At 38.6% G+C, this 22,275-nt stretch overlaps 1 protein-coding gene across 1 annotated transcript in view; it reads right to left on the bottom strand.

The window, feature by feature from the left end:
* The window catches only part of LOC129721550 (cold shock domain-containing protein CG9705), a 66,789-nt gene extending 45,329 nt beyond the window's left edge, over nucleotides 1-21,460 (bottom strand). The window contains exon 1 of the mRNA XM_055674253.1: nucleotides 20,885-21,460. Coding sequence (XP_055530228.1) covers nucleotides 20,885-21,033 — 149 coding nt within the window. The 5' untranslated portion in view covers nucleotides 21,034-21,460. The remainder of the gene's footprint in view (nucleotides 1-20,884) is intronic.
* Between the last annotated feature and the right edge of the window lie 815 nt (nucleotides 21,461-22,275).

Here is a 22,275-nt window from a genome sequence, read left to right as displayed (position 1 = left end):
CTTAGTTCAGAGGAATCAAATTTTGATTAAATATTCATTTGGCTGGTTTTACCATGAATATTTCACGGCATGTATTTTTACATGCACGAAAACAATTTGAATGATTATAATATTAAATCATCATAGATGATTAATCATTATAGAGGATTCAATTATTGTGACATTTCGTGACATACGGGGGAGGGGGTTAGCTTGAGTGTGACCTCACATTTCAACTCAAAAAAAAAAAAGTCACATACCTAACCATTATGATATTTGCAACATTCATTTATAGTTCTACGATCCCTTTTTTTGCTTAAATTTGCTTTAGATAAAATAAATGACAATTTTTGTTCACACTAAAAAAGCATAATGTTCGTTAATTCTGTTTTACCGTGCATGTTCATTTACGAATGACAGCGCAATTTCATTAATTTTAAGTGTCTCTCAATCCAATCAATACAAAAATTGTGACAAAACGTAAATAAAAATGCTTGGCTATTGTAACATGTGGAGAAGATTTGAATTGCAAATTGATTGAAGAAGGGGAACTAAATATTGATGGTCTTTCAATATGCTGCAGTTACTGTCTCGACTTTCTATGTCGTCGATATGCGACTCCATCAGCAGCATCCTTGGACTCAGAACTAAACGCCTTTTCTAGTGATTTTCTATAATCTTCTATAATATTTCCTATTAGTTTCAGTTTTTCTTTCAGTAAAATCGTTCTTATTAAGAAAAAATGCATTCCTAACAAATTTCTCGATTTTCAATCAATTATTACCAAAGAAGGGAGAGGGAGGTATAAAAACGTGACGTAATTAAGGGGGGGGGGGGTCAAGGAAGTTGTGACAGCTTGTGACAAGGGGGAGGAGGGGGGGAGTTATTATTTGCCAAATTTTGCGTGACATCATTAATGGATCGTCCCCTACAAGAATATGTTTCGACTTCTAATAGTCAGTTTGTAAAAATTACCAGTAGAACTATATTCTACTCGAATAATTATAACTAGTTCGATAACTATGCAGTCATCGGTTATCTATTAGTACCTACTACTTTATGGTAACTGTATAACATTTCGGAGTGAAAGAAAGCTAAATTCACCTTGCTGTGCCATACATTTTTCGTTATTTATATGCCTATGGTGCTAAAATGTTCACAGGTAGAAAACAGTTTAAGAAAACTTCGCCAATTTCGTAAAACAGTCTAGAAAGACCATCATACTGGTAAAAAGAAGTTAGAAAAACAAAACAGTTCAGAAATCAATGATAATTAAGCGAAAGTAACACCTTCTGATCAGTTTGTACCACCAAGACGTACGTAAAGCGATGTAGGGTAGGGAACGGCTTAAGCAGTAGCGCCTATTTTAATCAGTCGAAGAAAACAGGCCTCAAACTCCTGCATTTTGATCAATATCGACAATTTCAATGATCGAAACGAAAACTTTGATTGTCTAGCTGTCTTACGAATATAAGAAATACCGTTAATCACAAAGAAATCTGTGAACAATTGCAATTGAAACAAATCGACCTATATTGCAGCCATTCAGGAGCCACTTCGGGTGCTGAAAAAAAAAAACGCATGCAAAACAGATGGAAACTGCTTAAAATAGGTTCGGGGTGATTGGAATAGTGTCCCTCGATTGGTAACTTTGATTGATGATTATTAAAGTTTGCTAACTTAGTTTTACAATCTGAAAACAAGTTCTGACAGAGAAAACGATAGAGAACAGATTGATATACTACTGTTTGAGTTTTACCCAACACATTCCGAGTATTTCGTCTGAATACACAGGCGGTTCCTAATGCTGCTTAGAATATGTTCCCTACCCTATATGATTTCATAGTTTCGCATAAAACATAAAAGCTAAAAGTGTGGCATGAGAAGTAGCAATTGGTGATGGCGATAAAAACCACTCATTTCTTAAGAGTCTCTCGACAGTGCACGGCCGAGTTGACAGGCAGACAGGAAAGCATCATGGCTCGTTTTACCGGTTATGGTGTCTCCGCTTTGTTGTCCTATTCGTTTGAATGCAGTTCTATTTACTGCTCATAAAATGACATCCTGGATGAGAGTGGCTGCAGGTTGCAAATGCAATCCGGTCGCAGGACATTCTGAACGCAATAGTCGTCACAGAAAGGGAAAGATGGAAATGCAGAATCCTATTTATCTGCTTAGGTATCTTTTCTTCAATATCTAAATTTATGTTACAATGTGAATTTAACTGTATGTTTGTTTTCGCTAGGTGTATCCCCATTGTTCCACCCTTTTGCGTAACGTTTCCATTATTCACTGCAAATAATAATTATTTCACAGTATGATGTTATTTCCAGTCTTTCAAAAGGTCAGGTCATGGTTCACTCACATTGCTGCTAAAAAGAAACACTTCAGCAAAACAGATTGAACTCTTGGCGGAGTCGCTTTATTGCCGGCGAAATTTCTTCAATAATGGTTTTAATGATGGGTCCTTACAACGTCGGTTTTATCAGCAACATTCGAATAAAAAGGTTGTAGATGATACAAGCTCCTCTTTCTTTTCGATTATTTTTTCCATACGGAAGTTTTCAGTAAAATGAATGGTAAGTCCACATCCTCAAACTTTCAAGTTCACTCTACCATACAGGGTAAACCTGCTTATGTTTATAGCGAGCAAACAAACACTTGTTCCTTATAATGTTGCGTTGTGTTGTCGTGTCGTAGGTGACAAGAAAGAAAACATTAAAATGTAGAGAGTAATTTTCTCAAATGTGTTATCATCCGAAATCAGATACGCTTTATTGCTACCCACATGCACAGGTTCATTTGACAAAGCAGAGAAGAATCATTTACTTGAATTACTATAAAATAGGTTGAGCTAGTTTATAATTGAAAGCGATTTATCCGCAGCTGCGGATCTAGTGCTAAAAATATAGTGCTTAAAATAGCCAAATGGAACCTATCCTCGATTAGTTATTGCTCCGCCAACCATGCACGAAACAGCTGTTAAGATGTGTAGACGGAAAAATCCTCGGAACACCCCGGAGAGTGCGTCACATTCCAATATAGAAAAGCTAACCATGCCGATAAAAAATCTTTTTAGACGTGGGACTACGTCTTTGTTTACTATACTGGGATGCATTCTGTAAAATTGGAAATGAAACTGGCAAATGTTGCGTCAGGTTTCAAACGTTAATAACAGAATAACCACATGATGGATAACAATAACCAATATGTTGTTGGATAGATACAATGTATAACAATTTTTTAGTATTCTAGTTATCACTCTAGTTTCATTGCTAAGCGGTAAATTTGATAAAAAGTCTCAATGACAAATTTACGCGAACAATGAACCAATGAATTGCTCATAAAATGACATCCTGGATGAGAGTGGCTGCAGGTTGCAAATGCAATCCGGTCGCAGGACATTCTGAACGCAATAGTCGTCACAGAAAGGGAAAGATGAAAATGCAGAATCCTATTTATCTGCTTAGGTATCTTTTCTTCAATATCTAAATTTATGTTACAATGTGAATTTAACTGTATGTTTGTTTTCGCTAGGTGTATCCCCATTGTTCCACCCTTTTGCGTAACGTTTCCATTATTCACTGCAAATAATAATTATTTCACAGTATGATGTTATTTCCAGTCTTTCGAAAGGTCAGGTCATGGTTCACTCACATTGCTGCTAAAAAGAAACACTTCAGCAAAACAGATTAAACTCTTGGCGGAGTCGCTTTATTGCCGGCGAGATTTCTTCAATAATGGTTTTAATGATGGGTCCTTACAACGTCGGTTTTATCAGCAACATTCGAATAAAAAGGTTGTAGATGATACAAGCTCCTCTTTCTTTTCGATTATTTTTTCCATACGGAAGTTTTAGGTAAAATAAATGGTAAGTCCACATCCTCAAACTTTCAAGTTCACTCTACCATACAGGGTAAACCTGCTTATGTTTATAGCGAGCAAACAAACACTTGTTCCTTATAATGTTGCGTTGTGTTGTCGTGTCGTAGGTGACAAGAAAGAAAACATTAAAATGTAGAGAGTAATTTTCTCAAATGTGTTATCATCCGAAATCAGATACGCTTTATTGCTACCCACATGCACAGGTTCATTTGACAAAGCAGAGAAGAATCATTTACTTGAATTACTATAAAATAGGTTGAGCTAGTTTATAATTGAAAGCGATTTATCCGCAGCTGCGGATCTAGTGCTAAAAATATAGTGCTTAAAATAGCCAAATGGAACCTATCCTCGATTAGTTATTGCTCCGCCAACCATGCACGAAACAGCTGTTAAGATGTGTAGACGGAAAAATCCTCGGAACACCCCGGAGAGTGCGTCACATTCCAATATATAAAAGCTAACCATGCCGATAAAAAATCTTTTTAGACGTGGGACTACGTCTTTGTTTACTATACTGGGATGCATTCTGTAAAATTGGAAATGAAACTGGCAAATGTTGCGTCAGGTTTCAAACGTTAATAACAGAATAACCACATGATGGATAACAATAACCAATATGTTGTTGGATAGATACAATGTATAACAATTTTTTAGTATTCTAGTTATCACTCTAGTTTCATTGCTAAGCGGTAAATTTGATAAAAAGTCTCAATGACAAATTTACGCGAACAATGAACCAATTACATGCGAGCATTCCTAGCACAGACGACATGAATGGACACCATCCGTTTCCTGTGATATTCTCTGTATCAATATCGAAATAAAAATTGACAGAGTCTCCCCGTCCCAATAGGTCGATTTATTTTTGCTTCCACGAGCTTAGACTAATATGATGTCTCGAAGGTAAAAGTTTTCCGAAAAGTTTGAAACAATCCCCATTGTTGAACAATTTCTAATCCTGCTTGCAGAACATAATAAAAACTGATGTCTTGAAAGAAAATATTCCGGTAAAAGCAACAGTACCAGTGGAGTGAAGAGCCGCAGGTTTCTCGTCGTCTATGATTGCAGCGGTACTCTTCTATTCGTACATTTCAGCGGTACACTTCTATTCGTACTGCAGCGGTACTATTTGTATTGCAGTGATACACTTTTGTTCGTACATTTCTATTCGTTTGCAATCGAGGAACAACTGCAATGCTGCTGCTGATGGTGATTGAAAGTTTATCTCATAAATATAATAACCATAAATTACTCAACAAGAATTGTAAATTTTTGCAACGGATATTAATTTAATTTTAACTTCGATATTCAGTAAATAATCGTGACCGGATAGTATCGAAAGAGTAAACTCCCAAATATACACATTCTTAGAAGAGTAAGAGCCTGCGAATGCTTGTGAATTTTTGGTTTATTTACTAAGATTCATTCAGAATCTCTTTTTACATTTCAAAGTTGTTAGATGATATATTATTATTCTAAGTTTTACCATAATAAACGTATATTATTTTTCAGCAAATACAATTGTAGGTAAATGAAAAGAATTGTCAAGCAAAAAACAAAAAAGGAATTGTTGATTGCTACGATTTTTTAGCTGGAACTTGTCAATAATTTTGTTTAACATATCTTCTTATGTTTGCCAATTAATGATCCTTTGTAAGGGCTTCCATATTATTTTGAAAGTAAGATCCATATTATAGATTTGATTTAATCTAGTTAAATAAGACAAAACCATTCATTATGATGACGTAAGTATTATTGGATTTGGTTTTTGAGGATATAGAGTTAATTCTGCCTTTGACGCATTACGAGAAATTCTTAGAGCTTCTTCAACAAGCACGATATGCTTGTGCCTTGTCAAATACATGTTGTTTGCACAAAAAAAATACTACAGGTATAATATCGCTAAGTAGGTATGAACGATATACTTTCGAGTGTTGTTGAATATATTTTAAAAATTGATTTCCAGGGGAAGCTGAAAATAAAAATACGTACAGTCGCTGAGCGGACTCATTGATTCTGTCTGCAGACTCTGTATATTTTGAAACAAAAAATCCCCTAATTACAGTGTTTAGTCCCACGTCACCATTTCATACAACTCTAGGGCTGTATACCTTGTAGTATTTTTACTCATTATTTTAATGATGCTATTAAAGAACAATCGTGATGGTATCGAATTTGTACAATGTCCACCAAAAGCATATCATTGATGACATCAGTTGAGTCTATCGTTTAATGTAATAACAGCTTAATATCGTTTCAATGAATTCAATAACGTCGAAACCTCTTTCGGCACAAAATAGAATTCTTTTGAAAAGGCATATCCCATATCAGTCTATTTACTCGTTAGTAATCTATCTTATTAGAGGCCTCATGTTTGTCTCAAACGCAAAGAACGTAGTATTATAATCAATGCTGGAGGGTATTTTCTTCATATAAGAATTCCGTCAGGTGGGAGGTGAAAGTAAACAAAAACGCAGCCTGTGCTAGCAATTCTCTAAGTACTGTTGAGTGAACTTTCTATTTGCAGCACTTATTGAAATCGAAAATTGTCTATGTATAGGTTCGTGCATGTTGGGATAAATAGCTAACAAAAATAACAGAAGGGTTTTGTGAAAAGCCACGGCGTAGAGAACTACTTAAGGCTGTTTGTTATATTACTTGTATTGTTGCCTTTGGGAGTGATACGTTCGAAGCACACTTCTCCTTTTCAATCATTCTCAGAATTGAAGATCCTATTTCAGTATGAGTTGAATTTTGGCAACACGTTCCCGGTAATTTCGAATCACTATCCAAGTATGCCTGGACTTTGGATGAAACCGGATTTTTTTTTCAATAAGATAAAAATTAGCATCTTAGCATCCGTTGGAAACTAATCGAGTTCTAAGCAGTAAGAACAAATTCATTACAAGTTCCGATCTTAGATTTTCATTCTACCACCTCTGTAGAACTTCTTCGGAGACGTAGTTCTACGTAAAAACAAATTTAACCTTTCTGACAACGTAGGTTTATCTACTTACAGGGGCGGAAAAACGCGAAGGCGAACCAGACGGTCGCCTGCTCGATAATCACGAAGGGCGCCACCAAATAAGTAAGCGAAAAAATTGGAAGAAAAAAAAGTAATAGTTTGAATATCCAGCAGATCTAGTTGACTATCTTTTTTCAGACTGTTATCTCACAAAATTATCGGGTCAATAAAACTTGGAAGGACAAAGACTCAGACAAACGTCTACGAACAAGAAACAGTTTATTGAAAAATGATCCTATTGATTGCTCGTCTTGATTGCAAATGACTTAAAAATTTCTCCATGACGCCTTGTCAACTTCTCAAAGTCTACTTGGTGTTGCCTATTTCGTTTCCCCTCTTTAATTGTGGAGCCTAATCGTTTGTCGTAGATCTTCTAATCATCCAACGTCCAGCGCCTGAAGATGTCCGCAAACTACTTGTTGGTCCAAATAGGTTTTACTCATATGCGTTCGATGTGGTCACGAATGAAATGTTTGTTGTCAACATGTTTTGCTCGTTTACACTCCAAGTTTTGGGTCATCCCTATGCAACCACATTTCTACTATCGTCTCGAGGTGTACTCCATGATTAAAATGTCATCGACGTATATAACCAGGTTGACACCATCGTTCTCCTTCTCGTGGATCTACGTGCATAACCAATAGCTATGTTACGGTCTCTTGAACCCAACCTTCGACAGTACCTGGTTCAGTTTCTTGATCTACAATTTGGGAGCCTGCTTGAGACCATGCAAGAACTTCTGTAACTGGCAAACTGTATTTCGATACCATCAGGTACAGCCGTGAAAATTGGTTTTGGGAGTTCACCATGAAGGGCCGTCTTTACATCCATCTGGTGAGTGACTCATCGCGACTGCAGGACGGTCCGAATCGCCGTCAGCTTGTTTACTAAAGCACGTTTCCACGACCACAACATTGTGCCGCACAACATTTCCGTCAGCATATTTCTTCACGCAGACTTTAATCCTGCTGAACGTGACGAGAAGCCTAGCGTAGTTGGTAACTTCTTCACCAACTACGCTGGTGGCCTGGGTTCGAATCCCAACACCGACAGATCCCTATGGTGACGTGATCTACCCATAACCAACCCAACTGGTCTAGATATACTCCTGGCCGACATCGGGTGATCGGTTGAGGCGAAAAATCTCTGGGCTTACGCCTTCCATCGCATGAGGAAGTAAAGTCGTTGGTGCTGGTTCGTTAATTAATGTAAGTTGGGGTCCTGCGTGAAATCGCCTCCCCGGGCGTCGGTAATTCGCACAGACAACAGTGGCGGAACCACACCAACATGGATTGCAGTTCATCATGAACAACCGACTTACAGTGATCCCTGTCGTCTTTCCTCTCGATTTCGTTGAAGAATGACGATTATTTCGGTTAGGAAATCAAGCAACTTACCCGAAAGTCTTCGCTCCCGTTCACTCCGCACAATTTTTACTGATTTAAGCGCCCAAGGGTTTGTTTTTTTCCAAGGTTTCTTCCTCCGTTTGTTCGTGCAGGGCCGGCGGTTCATGTAGGTAGTAGTGCCCACTCGGAAAATATCCATGTGGGTACTTACCCACTCGGGATTTTCGGGAAAAACAAAAATTCTAATATTTTCCACGTTCGAAATTTAAAATATACGTGTAGATGCGTGAGTGACGGTAAGAATTTCTCTAAACAAAATTCGTAGATCTAGCAACTCTGATAGCGAGTGATGCATTTGTATAAAGGCGTTGTCGCATCTATTTTCCTCCCCGATTCCTTACTACCCGCTCGGGGAAAAAGTGTGACGCCGGCCCTGTGTTCGTGAGGAACTTCACTTCATCATCGGCTTCATTAATTGAGACTTCCGGTGGCAGCTCATTATAAGGATTGCTCGATATCTTTTTCCCTGGATTATGAAAGACGGGTATCATCAAGGGAACTTGATATGCCTCAATAATTTGCTAAGCGAGAGAGAAACACTCTTAGTTGAACTTGACGTTTCTTGCAATAACGATTTTACTCGCCATCTTGTCGTCATCTCGTGTTTTGCAAGGTTATTTAGTGCTTGTTGACTTGCATGACCCTTTCTTAAAACAAATGACATCCAAATTTAGAAAGTACATATTGCCACGGAGATACATCACACCGATCAGTGATCATTCTTCTTTAACTCCGCACGGTTGTGGTCACCACGAGCAGTGAATAGTTTTTGAATATTAGATTGTAAGAGCTTCTTGAACGAGTGCAAGTTTTCCCCAAGGTACGGCAGCAGTACGTCATGCGGGATGATAAATTCAACTTCTTTGTTAGACATACCTTTCGCTTTCCGTATGCTAGACACTCACGTCATTCTTGACCGCATGTATGATGAAAGAATGCCGACCGACCTTGCCACAGTGACGTCTCCGACGAACACTGCACCACTTAGGTCCTCCTGGCGATCTGCTCTTTTTCTCTCTCCGGTTAACAGCCGTTACTTGACCATCCTTCTCCCCGAGTCTCGTCCCCAGCGGATCATAGCTGTCGCGTGAGGTTAAAAATAGTTGAGCCAAGTTCATTTCTTCAATTTTCGCTCCTGCAGGCTTGGCTCCCTTCCTTCTTCTGTAATCTTGCATAGCAACGTTTAGCTTGAAACAGATTTTTTTACAATTCATAACCCATATACCGTATATCGCAGAAGCTAGTATGTAAATTTGCAGTGAAATATCATCGCAGGATATTGGAGGTGGCGGTAGCAGCCATGCAAGAGATGCGTTGGCCTAAAACCGGAGAACGTAAATTCCCGGCGGTTGATCTGACCGTGGGCACTTCTTTCAAGTACCATATATATTACAGTGGCGGCGACAGGGCGGAACTGGCAGTCGGTTTCGTGTTATTCGGAAACCAACTGAAGCGTGTCATCAGGTGGACCCCTATTAATGACCATTCTATGAGCTTCTTGAGAAAACGTATGGAGAGTACCCACAACACGACATAAAGATCGTCATCGGCTATACGAACGTTCAAGTCAGAAGAGAGGAGTTCTTTCGTCCGGTAATTGGTAGTAAAAAGCTTCACTCTACCACCAGAGACACCGGCTTGATGTTAGTGAACTTCGCCGCGGCCAGGGGAATGGCCATCTGTAGTACCTATTTTGCACGTCTGACCATTCGGAAGCACATCTGGAGACAACCCAAAGGAGAGGCCTCCTCCTAGATCGACCACATGCTGATCGACGGCCGGCACTTTTCAGACGTCATAGATGTGCGGTCTTTTCGAGGGCCAAGCATCGACTCGGATCACAATCTCGTGGTAGACAAGATTCGCGCCTAGTTGTCCAACGTATTTAAATCGAGATCGGCGAGGAAGATACGTCTGGACATCCAGAGGTTATTAGTAGAAAGAGTTGCAGCAGAGTTTACCCGGAAAGCTGATAGACGGATCGGTGAACCAGCTGGAGTGGACCTGAACGAGCAGTGGAAGCACATCCATGATGTGGCCAGCAAAACACCGCGAGAAGTGATAGGCATTACAACGGGAACCACGCGTAGTGGGTGGTCCGATGCTGAGTGTCAAGAGGAGACGGAAGAAAAGAACTGAACCTACGCCAACACGTTAGTAGCAGCTAGTCGTGTGACGTGTCAGATGCAGGAGAAATACCGGGAGGCAAGAGCTGCCTGCAAGAGGCTTCACCGCTGTAAAAAACGTAAGCCATACGATCGCGTACTTGCACAGGCGGAGAACTGTTTTGCTAGGTACGACACGAGGAGCTTCCATAGAACGATTAACGACATCAGGAACCGGACCGTGCCATTACCTGCCATGTGTAATGGCAGGAAGGGGAACCTGATTACCGATAAATCGCAGGTGGCCAGGCGTTGGAGCAACATTTTGTGGTGTTGAACGGTGAGGAAGGTAGGAGAGTCGTCGAGAGGAATAGGATAGAAATTGGGGAGACCGGACAAGCTGTGGGCCCACCACCATTGGACGAGGTGAAAAATGTTTGCAAAGGGCTAAAGAACCACAAAGCCACTAAGAAGGACGGATTACCGGTCGAACTTTTCAAAGTCGGGTGCGAGCGGCTGTGTAGTGCAATTCACCCGATTATCCTAAGGGTATGGTCTGAGGGACAACTAACTACGGACTGGTTGGAAGGACTCATATGCCCTATCTACAAGAAGGGACATAGACTCGACTGTAGTAATTATCGAGGCATAGCCCTCCTCAATTTCGCTTACAAAACTCTCCCCCGTATCCTGTTCCAACGACAGAGGCCGTTGCAGGAAGCCTTTGTTGGAGAACACCAATGCGGTTTTCGAGAGGGACAATCTACAACGGACCAATCTTTACCTTGAGACTGATCCTCGACAAGTTTCGAGAACACAACTCTCGGACACATCATCTGTCAATTGACTTTAAGGAGGCGTACGATACAGTAAAACTCAACGAGCTGTGGCAAATAATGCTTGAACCAGGTTTTCCAACAAAACTAATTAATTTTCACATCATGCGTCCGGACAGCGGGCGATTTTTTGGACGCGTTTGTGACGTTAAATGGTCTAAAACAAGGTGACGGGCTCTCGAGCTTGCTGTTCAACATTGCTTTAAGAGGTGCAATACGAAGGGCAGATGTGCAGAGGAGCGGCACCATCATCACGAAGTTCCACATGCTTCAAGGCTTCGCGGACGACATTGATATAATTGGTGTTAACCGTAGAGCAGTTGAGGAGGCCTTTACGGCTTTCAAAAGGGAAACTGCGAGAATTGGACTCACCATAAACACTGCCAAAATGAAGTACATGGTGGCTGGCTGGCAGCAAGTGTGGTAGTCCTGCGGGGGTTGGTGCTGCGGTGGAGGTGGATGGAACTACTTCCGAAGTGGTCGACGAGTTTGTTTATCTTCAGAAATCAAAGCTTAAATATTCGACTAAAGCTAGTGAATATAGAAAACATTTGAATCATTTCATATTAAAAAGCAAAAGGGATTTGAAAGAATGGATAAATCATACCGTTATTTTTGCTGCTTCTAAAATAAAAAAAAAATCTGATTGATGTGTCGATGTTGTGTTGGCATATGGAAAATCTACAGGAAATATATATTTTATAAAAGAGTGACAATTACAAGTATTTTGAATTGACTTATAACATTTGCTTTGAACTTTTAACATTTACTCGCTTTAAAAATTTTACTGTCTTCAACTTTGCGAAGACAGAATTTTAATCTAACGCATCATATTTCCAATATACCATTACCTGTCTGTTAGCAAAACAGTCGTGTTCTTACGTGATGTCATAAAATGGTATCACGATCAAAACTAAACAACTGTGCAACGCATAATCGAAAATGATCGATTCGGAGTGATTCACAAAATAATAGTAATAGAAACATTTTTTTAAATTTAAACCACAATTTTGAAATTGATTATGTGTCGTTTGAGCCATTTACAGAACTACTACAAGCGATATTTATCAGAACCTATGAACGTTAATGTAACTTATTCACCCGGTAAATTGACCTCGGCTAGCTAGGTTGAAACTTACATTTAATGTTGCCCGCTCGACGTGCTTGGTTGTCACATTGCATTTGCGAGAAAAAATTACGGCAATTTCTTTGACAATATCATCGTCACACTATATACATCGTTCGCCATAGCCTCGTTACGCTCCACCGCTACACCGGCGGCTGTCTGCTTTAGAAGTTGCCAAAATAGGCACCGGAATGGGAAAGTAAATCCCTGTGATTTTGGCGGAGGCGTTGTGCGGGTAAAATGCTATTAGGCGGCGCCAGCGATTCCGTAAAACACCGTACAGAGCACTTTGTAAGTTTCTGCTTGCGAAACTCGGGCGGAAAGACTTCTAGGCAGGTCGGAAGTGCGCATAACGCAAGGTAAATTGTATTATTTATACTTTTTTGGCTTGAATGCAATTAAATTTGGTTGCCTTTGACAGGCTACTGATTTTGCTTTTCCTGTTGAACGAAAGCGGATAATTTCGTTAAATTGTTTTCGTCGCGAGCAATTGTAGTCCTATGTTTCCTGAGTTTTTTAAGATATGAATGTAGTTCTGTATTCTATTTGAGATAACGTTTGTTAAACACTTAGAAAAAAACTTCATAAGCGTTTTTTCAATTGTATAAGTAACATTACGGAGTTAATATAAAGCACAAAATTTTGATTCACCTTCTTGATTGAGGAATACCAATCGATTATAAAACAAAATGTTCTGCTCAAAACTGTTTCACAACAGAAGATTTTAGCGCTTTTGGTAACATTATTCGAATGGACGGTTTTTTAGATTACAGCCTCGTTTATCACTATTTCACTGGAAGCTGCTGGCAGCTGCACAAGACACACACAAAAAATACAAGTGTAGTCATCTGCTTTCAGCAAATGTCCATCATTCGTAAGCTCTATTCTGTTCTTCGGATGGCGTTGAAACCAATTTAAAAACAATAAAAGCGACAGCGATATCATCCATTCCAATGAATAGTCACGTGCTTGCACACTTGTATCGAGTGACAATTCTTTCCTGCATCATCTCTTTCGATGTGAGTTCACAGTCTTCCGGTGCGAAGCGAACACGTATCGCACAACTCATCCAACACAAGAGAAGCTGCAATGAACATGGTCTAATTTTATCACTGATTTTACCATTCAGCCAACAAATGAAGATAACTATCGATTAGTTTTTTGGACGGTGTTTACATTTCGAATACATCTACCAACACGAAATAGACCGTAATCAACTGAAAGAACATACGATGTGAGACCAGATGAATGTGTATACAAATTCCCAGCGGAAGGGAGCAGCCGATTCAATCAATCTCTGTTTGGCTGCAGATTTTTAAATTATTGAGAGGGTTGGCGGTCGGCAATAATTTATTTCGGTGGTTTTGTAAACAGAAACCAGTGGGTGAACGTAATTTTTATTTCGCGTTGCCAATGACCTATTTCAAAGGCCACCATAATGTGTTTGCGATTCATCGATTCATACAATAGATTTCTTTTCGCGGCAGAAAACTTCAATGGGTTTTGAAAATTAGATACCATACACTCCACATTACAGACATGATAAAAACGACACTGTCTTAACACATACAAGTTAGTTAAGTTTTAGCTTATTGAGTGATTTTCTGCAAGGGTTTTATCGTCAATTGCCCATACAAATTACTATCTAATTATATTATTTTCACCTAATTGAAGTGTGTTATTAGGCGTGTATCTTCCATTACTCGCGTGAGTATTTTCATTAATAGAAATGAGTATTTACGGCTGGATATTTATATACGAGCTCGACATGAATACCCATATCGTTTTTTCAACAGTTTTATCTTTACACTCTTATCCACCAAAGATTCTAGATATCAAGACTAGCTTCATACCTCGAAATCAACATCACAAATATTTGTTTTTAGAAAAACTGAAGGAATCCATAAATTTGAAATTAGAAGACAAATTGTAAAAATCACGAGTATTATTTTGTTGGCCTAAGTTTTATCGAGGGATTTCTCCTTTTTGGGTGTTACAGATCAGTATTTTTGAAGTTTATCTTACCCAAGTGCACTAAGCGAACAAAGCAATTTCTTTGTGTACCTAGGATTTTACGAGACACTAGGGGCTTACTTCAAATGCGCTGGTTTGTGCGTTCGCGTTACAGGTCGGACTCGATTATCCGTAGACTCGATTATCCGGAGACTCGATTATCCGGAGACGTTTCTAATTTTTATTCTAAAATTTCACCTTTACCATCTCTTCTGGCATATTTGTTACCATTTATGTCACATCCGGCATGTTTGGGACATGTTCGAGTTAAGTGAAAATAATCAATGTCCAAATTATTTTTTTGCTTCTTAAGATTTAACCTCTTTTCGCCTCAGAAATTATTTCTAGTTACGCTATTGCATCATACAAGTGAAATAAAAAAAGAAATATTTATTTTATGTACGTTAATAGCAAATTTGAATTTTTTTTTGTGATTCGATTATCCGGAACGAAATTTTTTTGATGTTCCGTATAATCGAGTCCGACCTGTATTCGTACCTGAGAACAACCAAAGGTAATATTTTATGGTTTTGCAATAGATGTTATCCTGATGAAACCGGCACCTGATCGATCTACTGTGGTTGGGTTGGGATTTATTTTTCCAGAGTTTACGCAATACACAGTGAAACGAGAGTTCAAAAAATCGTGAACTTATTTCATTTACTTACCAAATACTATCTTACAAGAATGAATATAAGTTTTAGTTCGGAACTCCATAGCTAGTGGTGCTGCAAAATCTAATTTTTAATCATTGCACTTCAGAGAAACGGTGTATTTAAAATTGGAGATAATATTGTCATGAAAAACTTCACTGAAAACATTTTTCTCCTAACATCTCTTGTTCAGGAGATATAAAGTTTTATCTTGGTTTAGTTTAGATGTTAATACATATCAAAAAACTGTAGCATTCAGAAGGCAATAATATTCAACATATACTTGTATACCATCAAAACAAACAACTTTATAGAAGACACAAATATGATAACAGTTACAAAAACCAAGTTATTACCAAAAAATGAAAAAAAAAACATTTTTTGTACATCCTCAGATCACAAATAAGCTAGAACCAACAGACGAAACTAGCAGAGGTAGGATGTCTGTCTAGTCAACTCCAAAAATAAAATTGCCTGATTTTTCCAGGGGGTCAAGTTTTTTCGAATGAACCACGAACTGCAGGAGATGCTTGGGGAGCCATCGTCCACACTGCTAAGATTGGCAGATTGCGGTGGGCTGGCCATGTTGTAAGGATGTCGGACGACAACCCGGGTAAGATGTTCTTTGAAACCAATTCTTCAGGGACGAGACGGAGAGGTGCACAGCGGGCAAGATGAATCGATCAGGTGGAAGACGACCTGCGGGCCCTACGCAGACTGCAGAACTGCAGCCATAGGCCGAGTGGAATGAAGACGACTCTTATGTACAGCAATGGCCACACCTCGGCTTGGGACTATTTGGTGAGGTAAGGTAAGGCATGAAGCCATCACCCACGTGTAATGCACGTAGTGCACATAAGAACAAGATACCACTGGTTGCCATATATCAAGGTATAGGAGATAGTCAAAATAAGTAGGATAAGCAAATTATTGATCAACTTTGAAATGCTGTAACTTTGCTAAATATTGTTCGAATTTAGAAATTCGAATAACATTTAATTGGGAAACTTTTGAAGTCTCATTTGTTAGTTCATTAAGCAGACAGTATATGAAGTAGAGAGAACGAAAATTAAGCGAACTGGAAATATGATACAGATTTGGAAAAATATACCGCATCCCGACGGGAAATAGGAAATATTCCTGAGTTCCGGTAGGTACGGCAAATCTGCCAATTTTAAGATAGTTTTGGTAATGGGTTGCTTAAAAAAATGCTTATTTGCATCATGAGCATAGATTGGAGAACCATTTCCGAAGAGATTTTCATTAAGATCAGGAATCGACCAAGAAATCATCGAGAAATGGCTAATATCGGGGGATTTCGGCTAAGCGGTCTTTTAATTTGGAAACACTCATTTGATTCTGTCAAACGTTTCAACACCGGTTGGTGTCCTCATCAGGGAAACTATATTTTGTTTTAAATAAGTTGGATTTTAACAATTTTCTTCTCTTATACAAACATTGTCTACTTACAAATGCTAAGGTTCCTCGTCAATGTAGCGAAAAACTTCATTCATCGGGGCATGTTTTTATCACGCAATAGCAGCATACAACATCAAAAAACCACAATACACCAGCATCTGCGATACAACAACTTCCCAAAAACACTGATAAACAGGCTCATCCAAGAACAAATCTCGACGATGAATAGGAGATGGGGATCTAACATTGATCCAACGCCAGCACATATTCCATCCAGGCCATCATCACTTCCAGCACCGCCTCCGTCACCGACAAATCCACAAAGCAGCACCCTAAAATCAGCACCATCTTCGGTTCCGCGAAATTCACCAAACAGCAACCAACAAGAACCACTAAGATCCCCGCCAACAACAAATCCACCTACCCAATCCGACCAAGACCAAGAAGAAGACACCGAAAACACCATCCACCCAGGAGCATCCGAACAACATACTCAAGAACAACTTCGAGATTGTCCCAGCGTCACGCAGCAGGTAAAATTATATCGGTCTGTTCCTTACGTTCCGATGCTGACAGAAAGACTAGCAAAAATGCTTACACATGACTATCCACAATACCACATAGCATGCAGACAAACAAACACAGTTAACCAATTTCTCTCGAGAGTAAAAGACCCACTCGATAAATCAGACTGTCACAGCGTTGTTTACAAAATACCATGTAGCAACTGCAATAGCTGCTACATTGGTATGACATCAAACAAACTCAACACAAGACTATTGCACCACAAATCCAACATGAAACGTGTAGATGAGATCATGGATGGTACCCACACAACAACAACAATAGAAGAGATGAGAGAGAAAACTGCACTCATACAACATTGCGTTGACTTCAAACACAAATTCAACCTAGACAACACCACAATTGTAGATCGTAGTAGAACAGTTAACACACTCCCGTTCTTAGAGATGTGTCACATATACACCACACAACACCTAGTAAATAAGAGAACGGACATCGCTGGTCTTAACACAGCATATGCCTCCTTTCTAACTCAGATGTCAAACAATAGTCCATCTCTCTCTAAAAATAGCTCAAACAGCAATAGCCAAGATATTAATTCCCAATAGCCAAAAGTGAACGTAGCCAGTTAGAACAACCACAGATTTTTAAATAGCAAAACAGAATAGCAGTAAGAAATATTTAATTTAAAACCACAAATAACAGACTAAACCACATAATTTCTCATAGTTAGCCAAATTATAAATGTCACCACCACACAACTGCACCAAACACATAGTTATAAGCTTTAAAAAGCCATAGGACGAGGAACCTTAGCATTTGTAAGTAGACAATGTTTGTATAAAAAAAGAAAATTGTTAAAATCCAACTTATTTAAAACAAAATATAGTTTCCCTGATGAAGACACCAACCGGTGTTGAAACGTTGGACAGAATCAAATAAGTGTTTCCAAATTAAAAGACCGCTTAGCCGAAATCCCCCGATATCAATATTACGGTCGATTCCCAAATTATAGAAATGGCTAATTTTCATCCGGAATATCGCTAGTCCCTAGAGGAACCTGTATTGCGTGTTATACCTCTATCTTCAGGGTTTTTTAATCGGAATCCTTCAAAAGACATATTTCTTATTAAGGCTGCATTGGCTACTCCTGGAACAACCTGGATGCCCAGAAGGAATCTGTAGTAGGAACATTTACATTTTTTCATTAAAATATATTAAATTCATTCGGTTGTGAAGCACATCCATGTTACGAACGTCATTCCCATACATTTTGCTTGAAGCCAATTTTCTCTGGCTCTCTGGCTCGATTTTACGTCAAAAGGCTGTCAGTGCTTTCGAAACAGCCGATTAAGCTTCGTTCATGCGAGATCAGTTTTTGCTGCAAGTGGTGTGTAGAAATGTAAAAAGCGAAGAACTTTTTTTTTGTTTCGTTAGTTCTCTAGATGTTGTGCAGGACATAAATGAATATGTACAGACATGTTTCAACACGTTCTGGACCATAAATTCAATATTCATATTGATATGTATTCATTAGAACTTTTCACGCAAAAAAAACGTGCAACAGCCTATGCAGCACAATGAACGGAGCTTAAGACCATATCATTAACAGTAGCGCCATCATCATCGGCGGCGGCTTCAGGAAACAGTCGCCGTGACATGGGTCTGTTGTGAAGTTGACGACATGATTGCCCAAAAAGTATTGTAGAATTTTTGTAGTCTGCAACATACAACATTTCAAGATAAGATCTAGTTTAATTTATCAGTAGTCTTCGAAAAGTTAGCAATCGACCAGGCAACGCAGTAGCTCGCACCCAAATAGAAAAGCTGGTGCAAATATAAATTATTTTGTGATTCCATCCAATCCAAGCCCTAGAAACACATTACAAACATTTCGTTGAACGACTATCACCCGGCTAGAATCAACAAGTAGAAGCCTATTTATCACATTATTCGTAATGCGAAATAAATCACTTCAGTTAAAACAATATCACCACCCAACAGCACTACAAATCAAGTGAGAAAACATAAAGCCCAATAACATCCTGCGGCAGAAGGATACTGTCAGAGCTATACTGCGTACAAAAATAAAAGCAGAAGACAATATAATGGAAGGACCATGGTGCGAGCCAGCTGGTTCACGCCAGACGGCTTTCGCGAACAGCTGGGTATTTCAGGTTATTTTTCCACTCTACTCATGTCACTGCCCAATCATTGATAGGACATTCAAAGGAGCGGTGCCCGTTTTAATTTTAGATTGCCCATCGTTATATAGCAGTAAAGAAAGTAATGGAAAAATGATTTACTAATATCCTTTCACCACAGTGTCTGTCTCTGGAGGGCAACGATCAGTTCGCCAGTGACGTCTTTCGATGAGATGATTTGTTGCATTATTTGTGGAATCGGTTCACTGGAAACGTGGTTAGCTTTAACCGTTACTAAAAACAGCAGGAGGTTGGAATAATTTTGAAACAAAATGTTAGACACTAACACTAAAGTTACGGTGTCCTCAACCCAACCGGAATGGCTGACATCCATTCTATATACTGAATAAAACAAAATACAATAATTGAAACAAGTTGTCTCGTTTGGAAATTGAATGTATCTTTTGCAGTCTGGCGAAGAGGATATCTTCCAGCGTGGTGTATATTAGATAGCAGATATTGTATTAATAAAATTAAGCAATTCCAAACTATGTGTTAGCTGGCACAAAGCAGAGCAGCAGCAGCAGTGTAAATATTTGATTACTACCAATGCGACAGATGTAGAGCACAAATAAACGCTCTCAGGTACAGGGAAGATATTTAGTTATACACATGTTTGGTACAAAATAGAGAGAGTTGTGAGAGAAATAGAATGTCTCTTCCGTTTTTGTACTATTTAGTGATTTCAACACCGTGCATGTACAAACACTCTATCATTCGTTACTACCGGCAAAAGTTACAAATAACCATTAGACTACTATACTTCGGCAACGTAATGATTGTAAAAATTGGAAAAAACAAAAACACAGATAAAAATTAAAATTTACCATCTCCAAGGTGAACCCAGTTATAGAGACGAAACCCAACAACAAATATGAGCATGAGACGAAAAACAACAGAACAATTGAAAATATCTGAATATAAAGACAAACGTGTATTTACAATTTTTAATCTTACTATTATTGTTGGTGAAATAATAAATAACGAGTAATTTAAGCGATATGACAAGAATTTTGTCCTTGTTTTTTTGTTTGGTCAAAATGAATTAATTATGCGTAATTTGTTCGAGACGAATGTCAATTGATGAAAGTAACTTATAATTGAAAACAGCGATTTCATCTCCGGAAGAAAAGAAGAAATGGCACTAATAAATAGAATATAGTGTTGAAAACAAATTTGCTGTTTTGGATAAAATATACACTGTTACTGTTACACCACTAAACCAACAATCTATAATGTTATCTAGCAAAAAGGACCACGTTATGATGAAAATTAAAATTATGAAGGACTATCACATTTCGATAGAAATTTTTTTTATTTACTTTTCATTTCCCGAATCGTGAATCGTCCGGTAATAAAATTTTAAATTCATTAGTGTTATATTCATTAGACTTGATTGAGATTTATTTCTAGCTTTTCTTCTAATCTTAAATGATGAAAAAAAAAAATACCATTACTAGACCGTTTTTGATGAAAAACTGATTACGGTTGACCGAGAGTTGCTATAATTGAACAAATTGTCATTATGGGTATTCATGTCGAGCTCGTAAACAAATACCCAGCCGTAAAAATACTCACCTCCATTGACGAGTAATGGAAGATACACAGTTTACGGCAGGGTATTCGTATACGAGCTCGATGTGAAGACCCCTATTCTATTCTAATCATTGATTTGTCATATAATTACGAAGTTTGGTACAATACTTACGTGGAAGCGGTTCTAGTTCGACGCGTAATGATCGGTGATGGCAGCTGCAAGTGGGACGGGCTTGACGGAATGCTTGCAACCGGTTTCGGTGGCGTTGTAATGCCGGCCGAAGGTTTGTCATCAGCCGTTATCTGAATGTTGCTGGACATGGTAATCTTCCACTGGCCGCTGTTACTTTGTAATAAGTGGGCAATTTTGATTGATTTTCTGGTGCTTTCCAAGCACTAACCTGACGCTATTGAATTTAAATTCAAGCAGCAACGCGTAACAATGGCTGTTGATACACTTCCGGCTAGTGTTCGACAATTATTCACTTGCAGAGATTTGCACACAAAACCACGCAAACGAGCGTCACTTTTCATGCAATTTCACACTGCTGTGTTGTATCCGAGGATGAATATACTGAATTGTTACATAAAACTTAATGACAGACTTTAAAAGATTTTGTTATGTATCGTATGATGAAATTTAACAATACTTTGATAATTGCTTACGAATCTCGCGACAAAAACTTTGAACAAAAATCTTATCCTAGCCGATGTCTAGCGAATACTGACGAAATTGCGTCGATTGATTTCGATTCAACTCTGTTCTGCTGAACTGAAACCAGAGCTGCTAGATTTTTTTATCTTTTGCATGAAAAACGAATATTTCGAAGTGACAGCTTAATTACACGGAAAAAAATAAAATGGTAGTTGCGGCTATATAAAGATATAATAGCGAATTTCTTTATTCCACTGTGTTCGGGCAAATCTGCCGAGTAATAAAGTAACGATATCGCAATTTACGACGCAAGTGAGAAAGAGATGCCAAATAATTGTTCACGAACTAAGCACGTGCAGTGGCAGGTTGAAGCTGAAAAATTTTACAGTGCGCTTCGGGCAGCACGCCAGGTCAATACTGAGTCAAAATGGAGCGAATAAAGAAGGGTTTTGACAGCAGTTGAGTTGTTTCCAGGTCAAAACGAGGTGAGCTGGTGGAATAAAGAAATTCGCTATAAAGGATTTTTCACTAAAGCCCGTATTACACTCTTTGATCAATGGTCAAATATTTGACCTTCTGACATAATGGTCAAAGTGTGATTTGCCCGTGTTTGCCACATGTGAAAATTGGAGTGTGACAAACAATTATCTTTGACCAAATTTGTATCTGTCAAAAAATGACAAATATTTGACGCTTGGTCAAAGCTCGCTGAATGTGACTGTAAACAAGGTCGAAACGCCCTCAACGCGACAAAAAAAAACTTGGGGCACAGACAGACGTCCAAGCAAAAATAAAATTGATCGAAAATTCCGTGTAAATTTTCAAAGAGAATTGCGTTATAAATCACTTGAATACTAGCGCCGCTACAATACATTTTTTTTTCGCTGGTGTAAAAGGCTGACGTTACT

The sequence above is a fragment of the Wyeomyia smithii genome, chromosome 2 (genome assembly GCF_029784165.1).
Source record: "Wyeomyia smithii strain HCP4-BCI-WySm-NY-G18 chromosome 2, ASM2978416v1, whole genome shotgun sequence".
Classification (NCBI taxonomy): domain Eukaryota; kingdom Metazoa; phylum Arthropoda; class Insecta; order Diptera; family Culicidae; genus Wyeomyia; species Wyeomyia smithii.
Note: the sequence above shows the minus strand (reverse complement) of the source record. Positions and strands in the feature narration are given on the sequence as shown.